At 37.9% G+C, this 16,316-nt stretch overlaps 1 protein-coding gene across 7 annotated transcripts in view; it reads left to right on the top strand.

The window, feature by feature from the left end:
* Nucleotides 1-16,316, top strand: part of GPLD1 (glycosylphosphatidylinositol specific phospholipase D1) — a 49,701-nt gene that overhangs the window by 16,002 nt on the left and 17,383 nt on the right. For all 7 annotated transcript variants that reach the window (XM_057698063.1, XM_057698064.1, XM_057698066.1 and 4 more), the window contains 9 exons: nt 153-263; nt 1,045-1,093; nt 1,831-1,885; nt 7,317-7,424; nt 7,653-7,680; nt 7,789-7,928; nt 11,464-11,529; nt 13,206-13,329; nt 15,756-15,892. In XM_057698063.1, the coding sequence (XP_057554046.1) occupies nt 153-263; nt 1,045-1,093; nt 1,831-1,885; nt 7,317-7,424; nt 7,653-7,680; nt 7,789-7,928; nt 11,464-11,529; nt 13,206-13,329; nt 15,756-15,892 (818 nt within the window). The remainder of the gene's footprint in view (nt 1-152; nt 264-1,044; nt 1,094-1,830; nt 1,886-7,316; nt 7,425-7,652; nt 7,681-7,788; nt 7,929-11,463; nt 11,530-13,205; nt 13,330-15,755; nt 15,893-16,316) is intronic.

Here is a 16,316-nt window from a genome sequence, read left to right as displayed (position 1 = left end):
TTTGTGGTTTTTGGGAAATGACAACGTACCTATCTCTGATTTTTTGTGAAGTCTCAATAATGGAAATGAATTCATATGTATTAATCCTTTTAATAAGATTATTATAAAATACCCCCCATCACACACACAACTCGAATTTGCTTATTTGGCAGGACACAGAGAAATTGGTAGCTTTCTTGTTTGGAATTGCCTCTCACATGGTGGCAGATATCAACTGGCATAGCCTGGGTATTGAACAAGGATTCCTTAGGACAATGGGAGCCGTGAGTACATATCTTCAGGTTAATGACTTTATGGGAGTGGTACTGTCATACCCAAGATCCCAAACTGACCCTCTTAGGAAAAGAAAAACTATAAGTTATTCAGATTCACATGGAAATAAGACTCTTTGCCCAACACAGTATTTGGTAGATTTCCTTAGTTCATTTGTTCATTCCTCAGTCTTCTTGCTCCTGTGGGTAAATTCATCCACGTGGGCAGAATGACTAATGCGCACTGAAAGCAGCGATCGATGTGAAGCTCTGTTTTAGTCACAAACAATATTTGAGAAGTTTTATGTTTTATTCAAGCTGCACATCTTCATAAAGGTATAAATACCTACTACTTGGTTCTACTGTATTTAAAGTAAGTTCACATGTTTTTGTGTTCTTTCCTTTTTACTTTTCTGTATTGAAAATGCCATATCTCCACTGGAAATTGTGATCTTACCAGGTGACTTAGCTTCTGAAAGTACCTTCTGGTCATTCGTTGATATTAATACTGCTCTATATAAAATTTAAACTTGCACTTAGTAGAGATTTTCCATGTGTCCTGTTCGATGCAAATGCCTGCCGTAGCTTTCTCTGTTATGAGACATTAAGTATACAACTCAGCTGCCAATATCATTTTTTAAGAAATAAATAAAAATAACTGTTTCTTTGAAAAGTGAGTCCATCCGCTAGGCATCTTCAGCAGGCGTTGAGTTAGGCTGTCACCTCTTCACTACTCGCTTTCTTGTGGGCTTTAACTTGTGAGATATACCAGATGATTCTCCTCTTTCCTCAGATTGATTTTCACGACTCCTATCCTGAGGCACATTGGGCTGGTGATTTCGGTACTGTTTATTTACATTTGCCAAATTGTCTTCTGTGGTAGTTATATTTCACTTGTAGTCACTATTGTACCTTAAATACGCATTTTAAAAATCTCTTGCCACTAGCTTTCTATTTTAATACTGCAGTTTGTTTGGAGTACAGGAATACCTCATTTCACATAGAGATGTACTTCTGTAAAGTTGTGTATATTTTTTTTTTGTAAAAAAAAAAAAAAAAAAAAAAAGCCAAAAGAACCCACTACATTTTATCATTTACTTATGTCATTGTTTTAGAAAAGCATTAGTTTTTAAATCAGATTTAAATTCATTGCCTAGTGTTTCCTAATACTTTAGCTTTAAATTGGTAAGCTCCATCTTTTTTCTGTAGTAAATTACCTTTAAATATACAAAGTATTGGTAAGTGGTATTTATTTACAAGAACCTTTATGGTCCATCTTAAAGTAAAAAACCTTTTGGTTATATGGGTGACTCTTAATTCATGTGTTTCACTAAGATTTTATTTTTATTTTATTTTATTTTATTTCACTGTAAAACAATATTTATTCATTTACCCAGAGTTTCACTAAGATTTTAAAAGATCGCTTTTTCTTAAAGTTGTGCTTATACCTAAAGCAATGAACAGAAACCTATAACGATGTGAAGAACTAATAAACTGGATGGTGCAAATTTGTGTTCAAAGAAGCATGCTGTTTAGTGTCATTAATTCACCAAATGCAAATATTTTTCTCGTATCATAGGAGGAGACGTGTTGAGCCAGTTTGAGTTTAATTTTGACTACCTCTCACGGCACTGGTAAGAGCAAATGTGCATTTAAACATGTGATACCCAAATGGCAGTTAGGAGCTTGACTCTTACTTCATTAGAAAATATAACTTATGATGTAATTAGGAGCCTTCTGTATTTGTAAGTTTTGAAAAGTAAAACTAAAGATTAGAATAGTCTAAGTAGATTCTTTTAAGACTTTGTGAATTATGCCTGACATATAAAATAATGTATATTTATAAATACAAAAATGAAATGATACACACTGTGTAGCTGCCACCTGGCTTGAGAAGTAGAGCATTGCTGATATCTAGAAGCTCCATGTCTTTCCTGCTCTATCACATCACCTTTTCTCCCACCAGGGATAACCACTAACCTAGATTTCCTTAATCACTTAGTTGCTTTTCTCTGTAGTTTTACTACATACAGCTATATCCACATGCAAAATATTATGTGGTTTTCACTTTAGATAAATAGAATTACACAGTACATATTTTGCTTAAAATTAAATTTTAAATGAAATTAATATTTCATTAAACTTAAAAATGTTTTTGCTTAAAATTATTGCTGACATTTAATCATATTGATATGTTTGGCTGTAGTTCATTGATTTTTCACCACTATATGGTCCTCCATTGAGTGTATATACCAAAATGACTTAATTTCATTCTAATGTTGATGAACGTGTAAGTAGTGTTTTTGTTTTGCACATAGTGTTGCTATGTACATTTTTGTACATGTATTTTTGCACCAGAGGGAAATCTCTTTCAAGTAAATGGCACCGGAAGTGGCATTGCTGGGCTATAGGGCTTATGCGTGTTTAACTTAAATATATAATCCCAGACTGTCATGCAAAATGGTCTTCTTAGTTTGTACTCCCATCAGCTTTATTCTGCTTCTCCTGCGTTCTCCAATACTTGGTATTGTCCAGCTTTAAAATTTTTCTTATTTGGTGTGTTATGGTATCTCGTTAAAGTTTTAATTTGCATTTCCTAGATTACTAATGAAGTTGAATATTCTCTCATTTTATTGATTGTGTTCCATTTTAAGTGGAAACCTTCTTTGGTTTTTAGCCTATTTTTCTATTAGTTGGGTTGTCCTTTTTATTTCTGAGTATTCTCTGTATATTCTGGCTTCTAATCTTTTATCAGGTCATCTTTTATTTGTTATAAATATCTTTTTATAGTTTGTGGTATGTCTTATGGTGTATCTTAATAAAGAGAATGTTAATTTTAATGTAATTGAATATATCCATCCTTTCCTTTGTAATTTCTACTTTTGATGTCTTATTTAAGAAATCCTTCCCTACCTTGAGGGCATGAGGTTATTCTCCTACATAGCCTTCTAAATCTTTTATAGTTTCATTTCTTAACTTTATATCTTTAATTTACCTGGAGTTAATGTTTTGTATATTCTGTGATAGAAATTTTATTTTTTTCCTGTAGAGGTAACTGATTGTCTCAGAAACATTTATTAATAGTTTACCCTTCCTTACTGATCTGTAATGTCCTCTCTGACATAAATTAAAATTCCATATACATACAGGTCAGTTTCTAAGCTTTCCATCATGTTCTGTTGGTCTAGTTGACTAACCCTGAGCAATACTGATTTTAAAAATTACAATAGCTTTAATACATTTTGACATCTATTAAGGCTGATTTCCTAACCTGTCCTTTTCCTTCAGATATACCTTATCTAATCTCTTGCCTTGGCTCCTGGTAGGATCAAGTTGCCATGTCTCAAGAAAAATCTTGTTGGAATTTTGATTAGAATTCTATTGAATCTAGAGATCAATTGGAAGAGAATTAACAATTTTGCAATATTGTCATCTTATTAAAAAATATGCTATCTATTTTATTTGTCTTTAGTGACTTTAAAGTTTTATAAGTTTTTCCTTATAAGTTTTTCAAGGTCTTACACATTTTATTAGATTTAGTTGCAGAGACTTTATATTTTCATCTGGTAACTTTTAGAATCAATTGTATTTTCTAATTGATGGCTGGTATTCAGAAATGTAAGTGACTTTCTAATTTTGATTTTGTATCTAGCAACGTTTCTTAGCTATCTTATTCTAATAATTTATCAGGAGGTTCTTTAGAACTTACTATTGACTCATAATTTATAATCTACAAATTGTAACAATTTTGCTTTTCCTTTTCAATCTTTATACCGGCAATTCCTTCCTGGCTGTATCATATTGGCTAGTATTTCCAGTACAATAGAAGTGGTAATGTTGAGCATGCTTTTCTTGTTCTTTATCTGAAAGAAAATGCTTCCAATGTTTCATCAAGTTTGCTGTAGATATTTGTGAGTATCCTTTATCAAATTAGGGAAGTTTCCTTCTATTTCTAGTTTGTTAGTTTTTATTATAAATTAATTTCATGTGTATTGAACTCTTACTCTTCATCAGTTGAGATACCTATTTGTTTCTTAATCTGTTAATATAGTGAATCATACGAATCTATTTGCAAATATTAAATTTGCTTCCTGGCACAAAGCCAATTTTGCAATGCTATAGCTTTTTTTCCTTCTTTTAATATTTTTTGCGTCTCTTCTTGCTGTTTAGGGTTTTTGCATCTATTTTTATGAGTTAGCTTGAACTGTAATTTTCCTTCTATCTATGTTTGGTTTTGGTATTAAAGTTATCCTGGCTTCATGAAATCAAGTGGAGAGTATGCCTTCCTTTGCTATTTTCTAGAAGTCTCTGTAAGATTATAACTTTGATTTCTTACATGTTTGGTAGAACTTGTCTGTAAAGCTATCTAAGCCCAATGTTTTAAAATGTAGGGACTTTCAAAAAACTTTTTAAATGCTTTTAGGACCATACAGTGTTTCATTTTCTTAAATAGTTTTATATTTTTCTAGGACTTTTCCATTTTGTCTGAGTGTTTAAACATTTTGGCATAATGTAGTTCATAATGTCTTCTCATTTTTTTTATCATTTTATTTGTACCTATGTTCCTTTGTTATCCATAATGTTATTTATCCTGTCTTCTTGTATATTTTTAAATAATTAATCATGTCAAATATTTTTCAGTTTTATTATTAAAAAAATTAACTTTTGGCTTTATTGATCCTCTCTACTATATGTTCTTTTTCCTCTTTCATTACTTTTTCTCATATTTATTTTCTTCCTTCTACTTTTCTTTGGTTCCTGTGAAATTTGAGTCTTGATTTTTAAGGTCTAGCACATGATTAATTTTGATCAATTTTCCATCTGTACTTGAAAAGAATGTTAATTCTCCAATTTTTGGTTTAATGTTATATATATATATACTTATTGGCTCAAGCTTATTAAACGTACTGCTCAAATCAGAAGATTTGTAAGCTATAAACAAGATAGTCTTACTCTTTTTATCTGGTCGGTCTAACAATTACTGAGAAATTTGTTTAAAAACCTCCCGATTGGATTTTTCAATTTCTCCTTATAGTTAGTTTGCTATACATGTGTTTGAAGATATGTTGTTAAGTATATTCAAGTTTTAAAGTCTTATATTTTTATGGTGAATTGAACTTTTTATCTGGTTACTCTCTATATCTCACAATGCTTATTGCCTTCAAGTCAGCTTTATCAGATTTTACTGTAGTCACACTTTTCCTTTTGTTTGTTTTTTCTTCAAATGTTTACTAAGCAGTCAGGTGACTGATAGAGTTATGACTCTATCCCTCAGCCCCAGCCTCAGCCCCTGAGCATGGAGAGCTGGGAGCTGGAAGCAGTGCTTACAGAGCAAAGAGGAAGCAGAGCTGGGGGCTTGGCACGTTGCCCATCCCTATCCCTGGTCCATCTGTCTTAGAACTAAGGGAGGCCCAGAACCAACAATTCACTCCCAGAAGAGATGAGGCCAGCTGGCCTTTGGATGTCCCAGGAAGAGGTGGTAGCAGCAGTGACATGAGGTTTCCCCCTAACTCTTCACACAGGGTCATCCGCGCTGGACTAGACATTCATTTTAAATTGTGTTGGGCTTCCTAGGTGGTGCAGTGGTTAAGAATCTGCCTGCCAATGCAGGTTACACAGGTTTGATCCCTGCTCCGGGAAGAGCCCACATGCCACAGAGCAACTAAGCCTGTGTGCCAATAAATAAATAAATAAATAAATAGTGTGTCATCTGGGATCTGGTCGTCTTTTAGTTATATTCACTGGTGCTTGCATTACTCAAGGATTGCATTAGAGTTACATTTCTCCGGAGGAGGTTTGTTATGCCTTCTGCAGGCTTCCTCGAGGCACAACCTGGGGCCACATTAAATTACTTTCAACCCTTGAAATTTTTCTGACTACACAGATAGCATGAATGTAAAACAGAACATTTGTGGAGCTGGGTAGTGGTTCCCAGTTCTAGGGGGGAGATATTTTTCTCTATATATATCCATTGCTAAGATGAAGACAGGTAGGTGTCTTTGCTATCCTTGTTGGTATGTTGAGTTTATTTCTAGCTAATATTCATGTAGAAGGTATAGCCTTTAACGAGGAGTTTCCTCTGAGATGGCCCACTTTGGGTGGTTTCTATACTTTATCTCCTGTCTCCCGCCTACCACACAGCTATCAGAAAACAAAACACACACACAAAAGAAACACAAACAAAACTCCCAGGCTCCCAGGTTTAGCAGATTGTCTTCAGGGTAAAAGCAGTCTCTCCCATTTGCTTTCCTCCCAAAGTTTCCAGTTTCAATTTGTTTTTGGCTTTTGGAAAAATTTCACTTTCTTGCTAGCTTGGTGAATCATCTAAAAAAACATTTTTGTTATTTTGTCTAGACTTTTAAGCTTTGTTTATGAGGAGGACCATTCCGGTGCTCTTGTAAAATAAAAAATGGACATCTCAATAGATTCCTCCTTATAAATATACTAAAATCAGGTTTTATTGGTTGTGATTTCCATCTGGTATAGTCTAAGGTTTTTAAAATAAATAAAAAACAACAGTATAATCTAATTTTTAAAATGCTGCCCTTCTTCCAACTGAAATGACTGATATCTGTGAACTAAAAGCTTGACTTGAGTTCTTTTTTACTGCCTTCCCGTGTGTACTCTGAAAGCAGAATGCTGGGGAGAGGAGCCATTTTTGGTATTTTTTAAAAAAATAATTCTTGAGAGTAATTCAACTCAAAAGAGTAAAAATACTTTATATTGCTCCTTGAAGTCTGAATTCACAAAACTAAAAGTACCTTTTATATTTTATAGTTTCCTATCTTTGTATAAATATTTGATTTAACCAAACCAGTTGTTTGCTTTGCAGCATTGGGCAAATTATTGAACTTTTCTGTGGTTAGTTTCCTGTATGTGAAGTAGGAGTATGATAGTACCAACCAGCCAGGGTTGTTGGTAGGATCAAATAAATAATGCATGTAAAGCCCTTTGCCTGGTGGCCTGCACATAATAATCCTGGAATAACTGGTAGCTGCTGTTGCTGCTGTTATCTTCAACTTCAGAATCAGAACAACTCTTATTTTATTCTAATGCTTTTCTCAGGTATGTGCCTGTGCAAGATCTCCTGGAAATTTATAAGAAACTCTTTGGCCGAGCAGTCATCACCAAAAATGCCATTGTTGACTGTTCATACCTTCAGTTCTTGGAAATGTAAGTGTAACTAGAGGCATATTTGCAGCTGATTTTATTGTGACTTCCTTAGCACACTTTCTGATGTTTTTAGTTTCCTGAGAGTTGAGATTGGATTTAGGGATTTTGCCTGTTCAAAGGCAGTTGTATGATAGTGGATACATGTTGCTGGAACTTTTTCTTCATTAATTTGCTACATTTCTTTGCGGAAACCACAGCTCACGAACAAAATTTTTGCTTATGTTGCAGGTATGGTGAGATGTTAGCTATTTCCAAGGTAAAGGCATTTATTTTTCAAAATCTTAATTTAAGGTATTATAAAGATACCCTGAGAAGCACTTGACTCATTTATTTATTGACTTATTTTTCTTTCTCTTTGCCATAGCTTTATCCCACTTATTCTAGCAAGTCCCCGTTCTTGGTGGAACAATTTCAAGAATACTTCCTAGGAGGACTGGATGATATGGCGTTTTGGTCTACTAATATTTACCATCTAACAAGCTTCATGTTAAGGAATGGGACCAGGTGAATTCTTATTCTATTTCTCCTACCAGTCACTCCCTGTCTTGCTATTCCTTCCCCAACATAACTCTCAGGTTTTTCTTTTTTTAAACAATTTTTATTATTATATTTATTATTATTTATTTTATTATTTTGGTTGCGCTGGGTTTTAGTTGCAGCAGATCAGTTCCTTAGTTGCCATGAGCAGGCTCCCTAGTTGCAGCTCATGGGCTCCTTAGTTGTGGCCTGTGAACTTTTAGTTGCACATGCATGTGGGATTTAGTTCCCTGACCAGGGATCGAACCCCCGTCCCCTGCATTAGAGGGTGGATTCTTAACCACTGCGCCATGTGGGAAGTCCCTCTCAGATTTTTCAATTGATCAAATGAAGGAAAAGAAAGTCTCATGAAGTGCTATCCTGTCCTAATCAAGACGGAAAAGAATAAGACTTCCCTGGAGGTCCAGTGATTAAGACTCCGTGCTTCCAATGCGGGGTGCGTGGGTTTGATCCCTGGTTGAGGAAGTTCTGCATTTTGTGTGGGTAGCCAAAAGAAAAAAAGAGAGAGAGAAGGAAAACAATGGAAACTGTCATCTCTAAACTCCAGCTACCTCCCAATCTGGTTAGTTTGCTGATGTCTCTCCTATTTTTGGGGTGGAGAAGTAGATACGCAAAGTTTGTGGTCTGAGAGAAATGGGTCAGATGGGAAGGAATCCGCTTCCACAGCTGCACTGCATCTGTTTCTTTTGGGAAACCCCATGCTGTGGACTGAGGTGCCCACCTCCCCACGCTCCAGTAATGCATGTGGCCATCCTCCTGTCCACTCCAATCAAGCTCTCAGGGCTCCAGGGTTTCGAAAGATACTTCACCTCACCCCCACACTCCAAAATAAAATCGGAAATGAATGCATTTGTAAAGCGCAGACTTCTGTTGGAATTTGACATCTAGCCCAGATGGGACAAGTACTCAACCTCCAGCTCCTTTTCTGCTCCCCCCAGCACACTCAGGATGAGTGTCCACCGGAGACTCAGATGCTGTGTAGACCAGGGTAGACTGGTCTTGTCCCCACTTCCAGCTGTAGTAGACATTTTAGCTCTCACAGAATCTGTTCATGGTCTGGGGGAGCCAAGGTTCTCTCAGAACCCATTTCCAGCCACACCACTGTGGATGCAGCCCCTCCCACGCCGCTGAGCTGAGCAGGGTAGGGGTGGGTCTCGATAGGGACCATTGGAGGCAGCACCTGCTGCAGGGAGAGGGCAGGGTGGGACGCTTAAGCAGCAGCCAGCAGGGGGAAAGAGGGTTCTGTGGCAGGAGCTGCACGTGGGTGGCTATTCTAGGTGAGGCTCATAGGAGGGTCGGGGTTTATTAGTTCAGTGGCCCGTATAAGCTTAGCTCCAGAATCGCATACACTATTAGATGATATGCCTTTGCCCTTAAAACATTTGCTAATATTCAAAGACTGTTGACCATAATTATATGTTTTATATCACACATGCAACATATATATGTATATACAACATAATTATATATATTGTGTTGATTTGAAACAAAATTCCCTTTAATAAATTCAACCTTAGCCTTGCTTTTAAGACTCAGCGAGATGGAAACCATCCAATATAAATAGCTCTTTTAATAGTAAAAATAAACCTTCACTAAAATCCCCAAGCTCTTCTATGGCTGTGGGTTTTTTGGTAAACATGATTTGTAGAGAGGATGAGCCCTGGAATTTAAGAGACCCGCCACTTCCTATTGAGTTATCCCAAGCAAATTGTTAAATGTCCCCAAGGCTTAGTTTCTTCCTCATGTAGTGAGGCAGTAATAATTCTGTCTTTATCATGGGGTCGTTGTGAGGAGCGAAAGAGATCACTCACGTAAAGGGTTTAGCATATAGTAAGCACTTGATAAATGTTGGCTACTAGTATTATTATTAGAAGGAGGTGAAGTTTATATTGGAGGGATTCATAACACATGACCACGTTCGGGTGAATGACCTGTATTTATTTGTTTTATGAAATCCACATGTATTGATCCTTAAATTGGAAAAACAATTTTGGTGTTTGCTTTTGGCTGGGTTGTCCAATATAGCTAAGGAAAGTTATATAGCTGGACCTAGCATTTCTTAACTTACTAATAGGTGATCTTCCAAAGCAGATTTGTGTTACTTGAGACACATGGTATATATTTCCTAAAGAAACAGTGAAATTATATAACTGGACCTTACTCTTTAATTAGGAAATAATTGAGAAAGAACAGATTTCTTGTCTCTTGATCTGTCTTAATGGATCAAGGCAGAAAATTCCATGAATTTATTACATTTTTACAGGCATTTACAAAGAAAGATTAATCAGAATTTATGCAACTTTATGGGAAATTTGGAGACTGCTCCAAAGAAAGACAACACAAACTCATGACAGAAAGGAAAACATATATATTTTCACATTATAAACATTTCTTAACTTACTACTAGGTGATCTTCCAGAGCAAATGTTTCTTGAAACTCATAGTATATTTTCTTAAGCAGTGAAATAATGGTAGGTTCCCAGCCAGAACTCTATTTAACTCAACAAGTATTTGTAACTGTAGTGCTAATATTGTAAGGCTGCCATCTAAACCCTGGTGGTGCAGAAAAGAGAATTTGAGGAAAAACCTTTTCCTCGGCTTAAAGCTAGCCCTGAGAAAGATTTTGATGGGAAAAGTTTGCCTTCAGCCTTTTCCCGCCTCTTTTCTGAATTCCTTTCCCAGCAACTAGTCCTTTTGCCCCAAGTTCATATTCCCTTCACACTGCCCTGAATCTCCCTCAGTGACCTCCAGACAAATCTTCCTCTCCTTTGAGATAATCTTCATCCTAGAATAAACTCTTCTAATGTAATACCTGCTCCCTTACTGCTTCTGTTCAGTGCTAGGGAGAAAGTTCACATCTTACATTCTATCAGCAGCCTTTTTACTTGTAAAAAGGGATACTTAGTTCCCTATTTAATTACTGAATTTGTAAATTTTTGTGTTGATGTTTAAGCAATGGTTAGAGAGATGCTGCAGCTATTTTATGTTTATCTTTTGGCCATGTCACGCGGCTTATGGGATCTTACTTTCCTGACCACGGATTGAAGCCTGGCCCACAGCAGTGAAAGAGCAGTGTCCTAACCACTGGACCACCAGGGACTTTTAAATTTTAGTTTTTAAAGGAATGACATTGAGAAATTAAAACATCGAGCATAGATGGGCAGAAGGTGACACTGTTGGGAACCAGCTTCTTTCAGTCTCTAACTCTGAGATGGTTCATGTCAGCAGGGAGAACTCAGCAGGTGGAACTGGGAGGGAAGGGGAAGGCCGTGAGTCTAGGGTGACCAGTGGTGTGGGGCCGCCTGTGTTCCCATAATACTGCCTGCCTATTCACCCTCATCAGGTAGGACTCAGGCCCTTTACTGGTCCTGTCTGGCTAAGTCATGAACACATCTGCACAAAGACTTTTGGAGGAGGCTTGAAACGTAACACTGATTCTCAGAAAAATTCACGCTTGAGACGAAGGTGGAAAAATGCCTAACTCATTTGACTGTTTCCCCAGTGACTGCAACCTACCTGAAAACCCTCTGTTCATCACATGTGGCGGCCAGCAAAACAACACCCAGGGGTAAGTGGATTCCGAAATGGCTCATAGAAAAAGAACATCTCACTCATAGAGATTGATTTCAAATTTGTAGACATAGGTTTAAATTCCAGGGCTGCCACTTACAACTGTGTGATTTTTAAACAAGTTGCCTAATTATTTTTTGAGCTGCAGCTTCCTCCTTTGGCCAGGACATGTCCATACTCCCAGAACTGTGGTATGGATTATGTACAAGAAGGGATGTAAAGCAATTAGCACATTAGTATGTTGCTCACTAACTAGTAGCTAATAGTTAATAATATTACCTTCCTCCTCATCGTTATTGCTACCACTCATAAACTTTGGCCAAATGCCACCCTGAAAAAGTAATAACCAACAAGACAGGGTGAGGAGAAACCCTCTCGGTTACTGTCTGAGGGAGAGCGCCAGAGGGTCTGATTTATGTTCTAAGAGGTGGTATTCCCTGCTGGCTTCAGGTACCAACCACCAACCATTCATTCATGCATATCAATCCTATAAATATTTTTTTAAAGAACTTTTATTGAGATACAGTTAACATACAATAAACTGCATATATTTAGAGTGTACAATTTGGTATCCCAATCTCCCAATCCTATAAATATTATTAATAAAAATGTAACAATAATATAGTACAAATTATAAAATAATATTTCCTTATCATTAGGTGCCGGGAACTAGTTTAGGCATTTAGAGACCTCACTGAGAACAAGACAGGAACAGCTTCTGCTCTGAGAGGATGGATGGCCTGGAGGGTGGATGGGCGCGGAACAGGAACTTGTAAATACCCTTGAATGTTAGGAAGGACAAGTGTTGGGCGCTCAGGGTGTACCAGAGTGTCCTAACTCAGTCACAGGAGACTTCCTGTGAAGAACTGATGCTTCAACCAAGATATTTAAGGGTGAGCAAGCGTCAGATACTCAAAAAGAAGGCATCGCATTAAAAGAAGCTAAGGTGAGAGAGAGTTCAGTGCCTCAAAAGAATTAAAAATGTGCAGAAAGGGTTCAGGGAAGCCCTCACTGTTTAATTTAGCCCAATTAGGTAAGATTGTTTGGTTTGAATTGAATGTCTTTAGGGTGGGTCTGCAAGCTCTAGATTTTTGGGTTCTCTATACCGGCTGGTGTCTTACGCAGGCCTCCTGTGCTCATTTGTTACCCAGCTTCCACTGTAAGCATTTCTGAAACCTGTCTGTCTTTTTAGGCATCTGGTTTGTAGACCTGTTAAAACATATGAATTGGAAAAAGTATTTTTATGGTATACTTATTTCTCCTATATCTTTAAGGCTAAATCAGTATATTTCCTGAACAGCTATGACCATTTCTTGGCCATGTGAATGAAATGTTGACAAAACTTTTGATTTTTTCTTTTTCTTTTCTTTCTTTCTTTTTTTTTTTTTAGTAATTTGGAAGGAATTCAAACTCATACGCTAATAGAACTTTGAGGCTATAGGAAATATTTTTGTAAGGACAGGCTTTTTCAACCTTGGAAATGTGTTCATTAAACAATGTTGTGGAATCTCCTGTAAAAGTTTTTCTAACGTTTTGTGTTGCTGTTCCTTCAACTTGCAGATGTTAACATTTTATGGCCTTATAACCTGTGATTAAGTTGACTATACTCTTCAACTCAGTTATTCAGGGGGAGTTGCTATTCCCTCATCTTAACCATTTTATTTCTCTTTCCAGGAGCTCAATAGTAGAGAAGAATGGTTTTCATATAAATATGACTGCAGCCCTAACTGAAGATATTGCAAAAAATATAAACTATACCAAAAGAGGAGTATTCTTTAGTGTGGATTCCTGGACCACGGTGAGAATTTTCTGCTTTTAATGGAGAGAAAGGCACCTGCTGCTTCCTGTGATACCACGTTTCGTAGAGTCGCTGGCTGTTTAATTGTTCATTGAAAGTTGCCTGGGCGTGAGCTAGACTCGCAAGCATCCTTGACCTCCAAGGCTGCTTTGTTCCGGAGACATCCTATGACGAGAGTCTGGACCTCAGTGGCCTTTGGCAAGCCCGGTGGAGCCCAAGGTAGCCCTGAGGCCAGTCCTGCTCTGTCCTTAGTGCAAAGTGTGTCAGCAATATTGTAGGCTCACAGTTCAAGGCCCCACACCAAGGGAACCTTGCATATGAAGTTCCTCCATGAGATCATCTTAAGTGTCAGACATTCTACTAGGGGGATAGAAGAGGAAAGGGAAATAGTCTCTGACATTTAGAAAATTTCAGTCTGATAGGGGTGATAAATACAAAAATAACCATTTGTGAGTAGGATGCAACAGATACTATGGTTGGGGGCAGGGGTGGGCACATAGCCTCTCACGAGGATAAAATTATACCCCTGCTATCAGAGAAGGCTTCATGGAGGAGGTGGCATTTGAGTCAGGCCTTGAATACTAGATAGTTTTTCATCAGTGAGCAAATATTTCTGGTAGTGGGTTGGGAAAATTTCAGGATGTTTGGAAAGTTTCAGGATGTTTGGAATCTGAGTAGTCTTTTTGCCTAAGACACAAGGCAAGGGGTACACAGTACTTGAGGGAGTTGGGAAGGCAAGATGGCATCGGATGGTGGAGAAGGGTTGAGACAACACTGCGAGCTGCATGAGAGCCCGGCCAGGGCCTGCTTCACAGGTCTGTGGCCTGCACAGTCACACAGAAGGCAGCCTTACTGGTTTAATGTTCTGCTAGGAAGGGCCCCATACTTGGTTTACTGCTCTACTGTCATTGCCTTAAAATTCTATTTTGCAATGAGTTCTGCAAATTTTGAACCCAGACCTAGACCTGGGAAGCTCTGTCAAAGCAACTATCATTTTGCCTTGCAATTATTTGGATCTATCCCCTTTGCAAAAAGAAAAGTTGTGTAAGAGAAGGATTTTATCTTCCCAAGGCCTGGGTGATGCCCGGCATGGTGCTTCCTGGATGAATGAGGAAGCCAGAGCTGGGCATCAGGTGAGCAATCTGTGGGTGGCCCGCCAGAGGTTAGACTGAAAAAACAGAAGGCACAGTCCCTTCCTGCAGGACGCTTATTTATTTATTTATTTATTAGAAATAGCATGAAGTTTTATTTATTTTTTAATACACCTTTACTGGAGTATAATTGCGTCACAATGTTGTGTTAGTTTCTGCTGTACAACAAAGTGACTCGGCTATATGTATACATATATCCCCACATCTCCTCCCTCCCACCCTCCCCGTCCCACCCCTCTAAGTTGTCACGAAGCACCAAGCTGATCTCCCTATGCTATGCAGCAGCTTCCAGCTAGCTATCCATTTTACATTTAGTAGTATATAAATGTCAATGCTACTCTCTCACTACATCCCAGCCTCCCCTTCCCCCTCTGTGTCCAAGTCCGTTCTCTATGTCTGTGTCTTTATTCCTGCCCCTGCAGGGCCCTTATAACCTGTGTTTCTCCAGAGCCCGAGCTCTGGTTTTCCCGTGGCTCTGAGCTGATTCTGCTCTGGGGCAGGCCCGGGAGTTCTTGTTTGGTCTTATGTCACCCCTGGGTGGATTTTGAGCTGTATTCCCTGAACTTGAACGGATCTAGTGCCCCGCCATTTTGTTCGGGGCCACTCTGGTTTGTATTTTTCTCTGCAGTAACTACGCCAAGAACAATTCAGTATCCCAAGCTGAGGGGCTTGCTGTCCCGCCATTTCTCTTGCATATGGCTTCCAGCACTCCACACGTGACCTGCCTGGCTTCTTGGGACTCAGAGCAAATCCAGCAGCCTCTCAATTTGGGTGTGGTTGGCAGGGTTTCTGGCATCCTACTGGTATTGCAGTTCACTTGTTTGGGGTGGGGGGGAGAAAAAGGAGGATACGTACACACACACACACACACACACACACACACACACATATACATATATACGAGTATGATTATAGTTCTAGATTTGAATGGACTTATATTTTTAAAAAACTTTTAGTCTATGACAATTATTTTGTTCAGTTACATCCTGCAAATTAACAGACCATCCTGACTTGGTTGCGGTTAATCCCAGCTGACTTCTTCCCGTGATGGCCCTGACCTCTAGGGCTGTGATCCCCATCCCTGAGCACATATTGGGGGTGTAATTTCACACTGCTCATTGCCAGTCTTAAGTGGTCTTACTTGTTGACAGGAATCGATAAGTTATTTCTCAGCGCTTGTAAAAATTGTTTCCTGGAGTCTAATGCTTTTGGCAGGAAACGGTAGCTTTGTTGATTATGCTGTGTCTTTTTCTGTCTATAATCATTTTATTTCAGGATTCCTTATCCCTCATGTACCAGTCTTTGGAGAGGACCATACAGGAAATGTTTACTGGCAGCTCTCAGCCACTGAATCATGTTTCTAGCCCCTCAGCATCTTACTACTTGTCGTTTCCCTACGCAAGGCTTGGTTGGTAGGTATGATTTTATCTAATTCCTGAACGTTTTCATCAGTATTAATGTCGGAAAGTCATTCACAAATGTTTAAAATGGTGTCTGTTAGCACTTTATTTTCCAATCAATTCATCAACAAAAAAAAACGGTGATTTAGTGGTTAAGTTATGGTAAAGATAAAACTGTCTCCTAAAATTGGTCAAAAATATGTTTAAATACAAATAACTTACTTTATTAAATAACCACAATAATAAACTATTACTTTACAGAATATTTGTAAAGCTTCAATGTTTTCAGAGATAATTACAGATTTTTTGGCATCTAATGACATGAGAAGGATAAAAAGCAGGTAGCTATTATGGTGACTGGACTACTATAACTTCATAAGGCAAAACCCAGTACACCACAATAATTTTATAAAGAGAATGTTAGGCATTCCTCTGA

This window comes from Hippopotamus amphibius, chromosome 11 (assembly GCF_030028045.1).
Source record: "Hippopotamus amphibius kiboko isolate mHipAmp2 chromosome 11, mHipAmp2.hap2, whole genome shotgun sequence".
Classification (NCBI taxonomy): domain Eukaryota; kingdom Metazoa; phylum Chordata; class Mammalia; order Artiodactyla; family Hippopotamidae; genus Hippopotamus; species Hippopotamus amphibius.
Note: the sequence above shows the minus strand (reverse complement) of the source record. Positions and strands in the feature narration are given on the sequence as shown.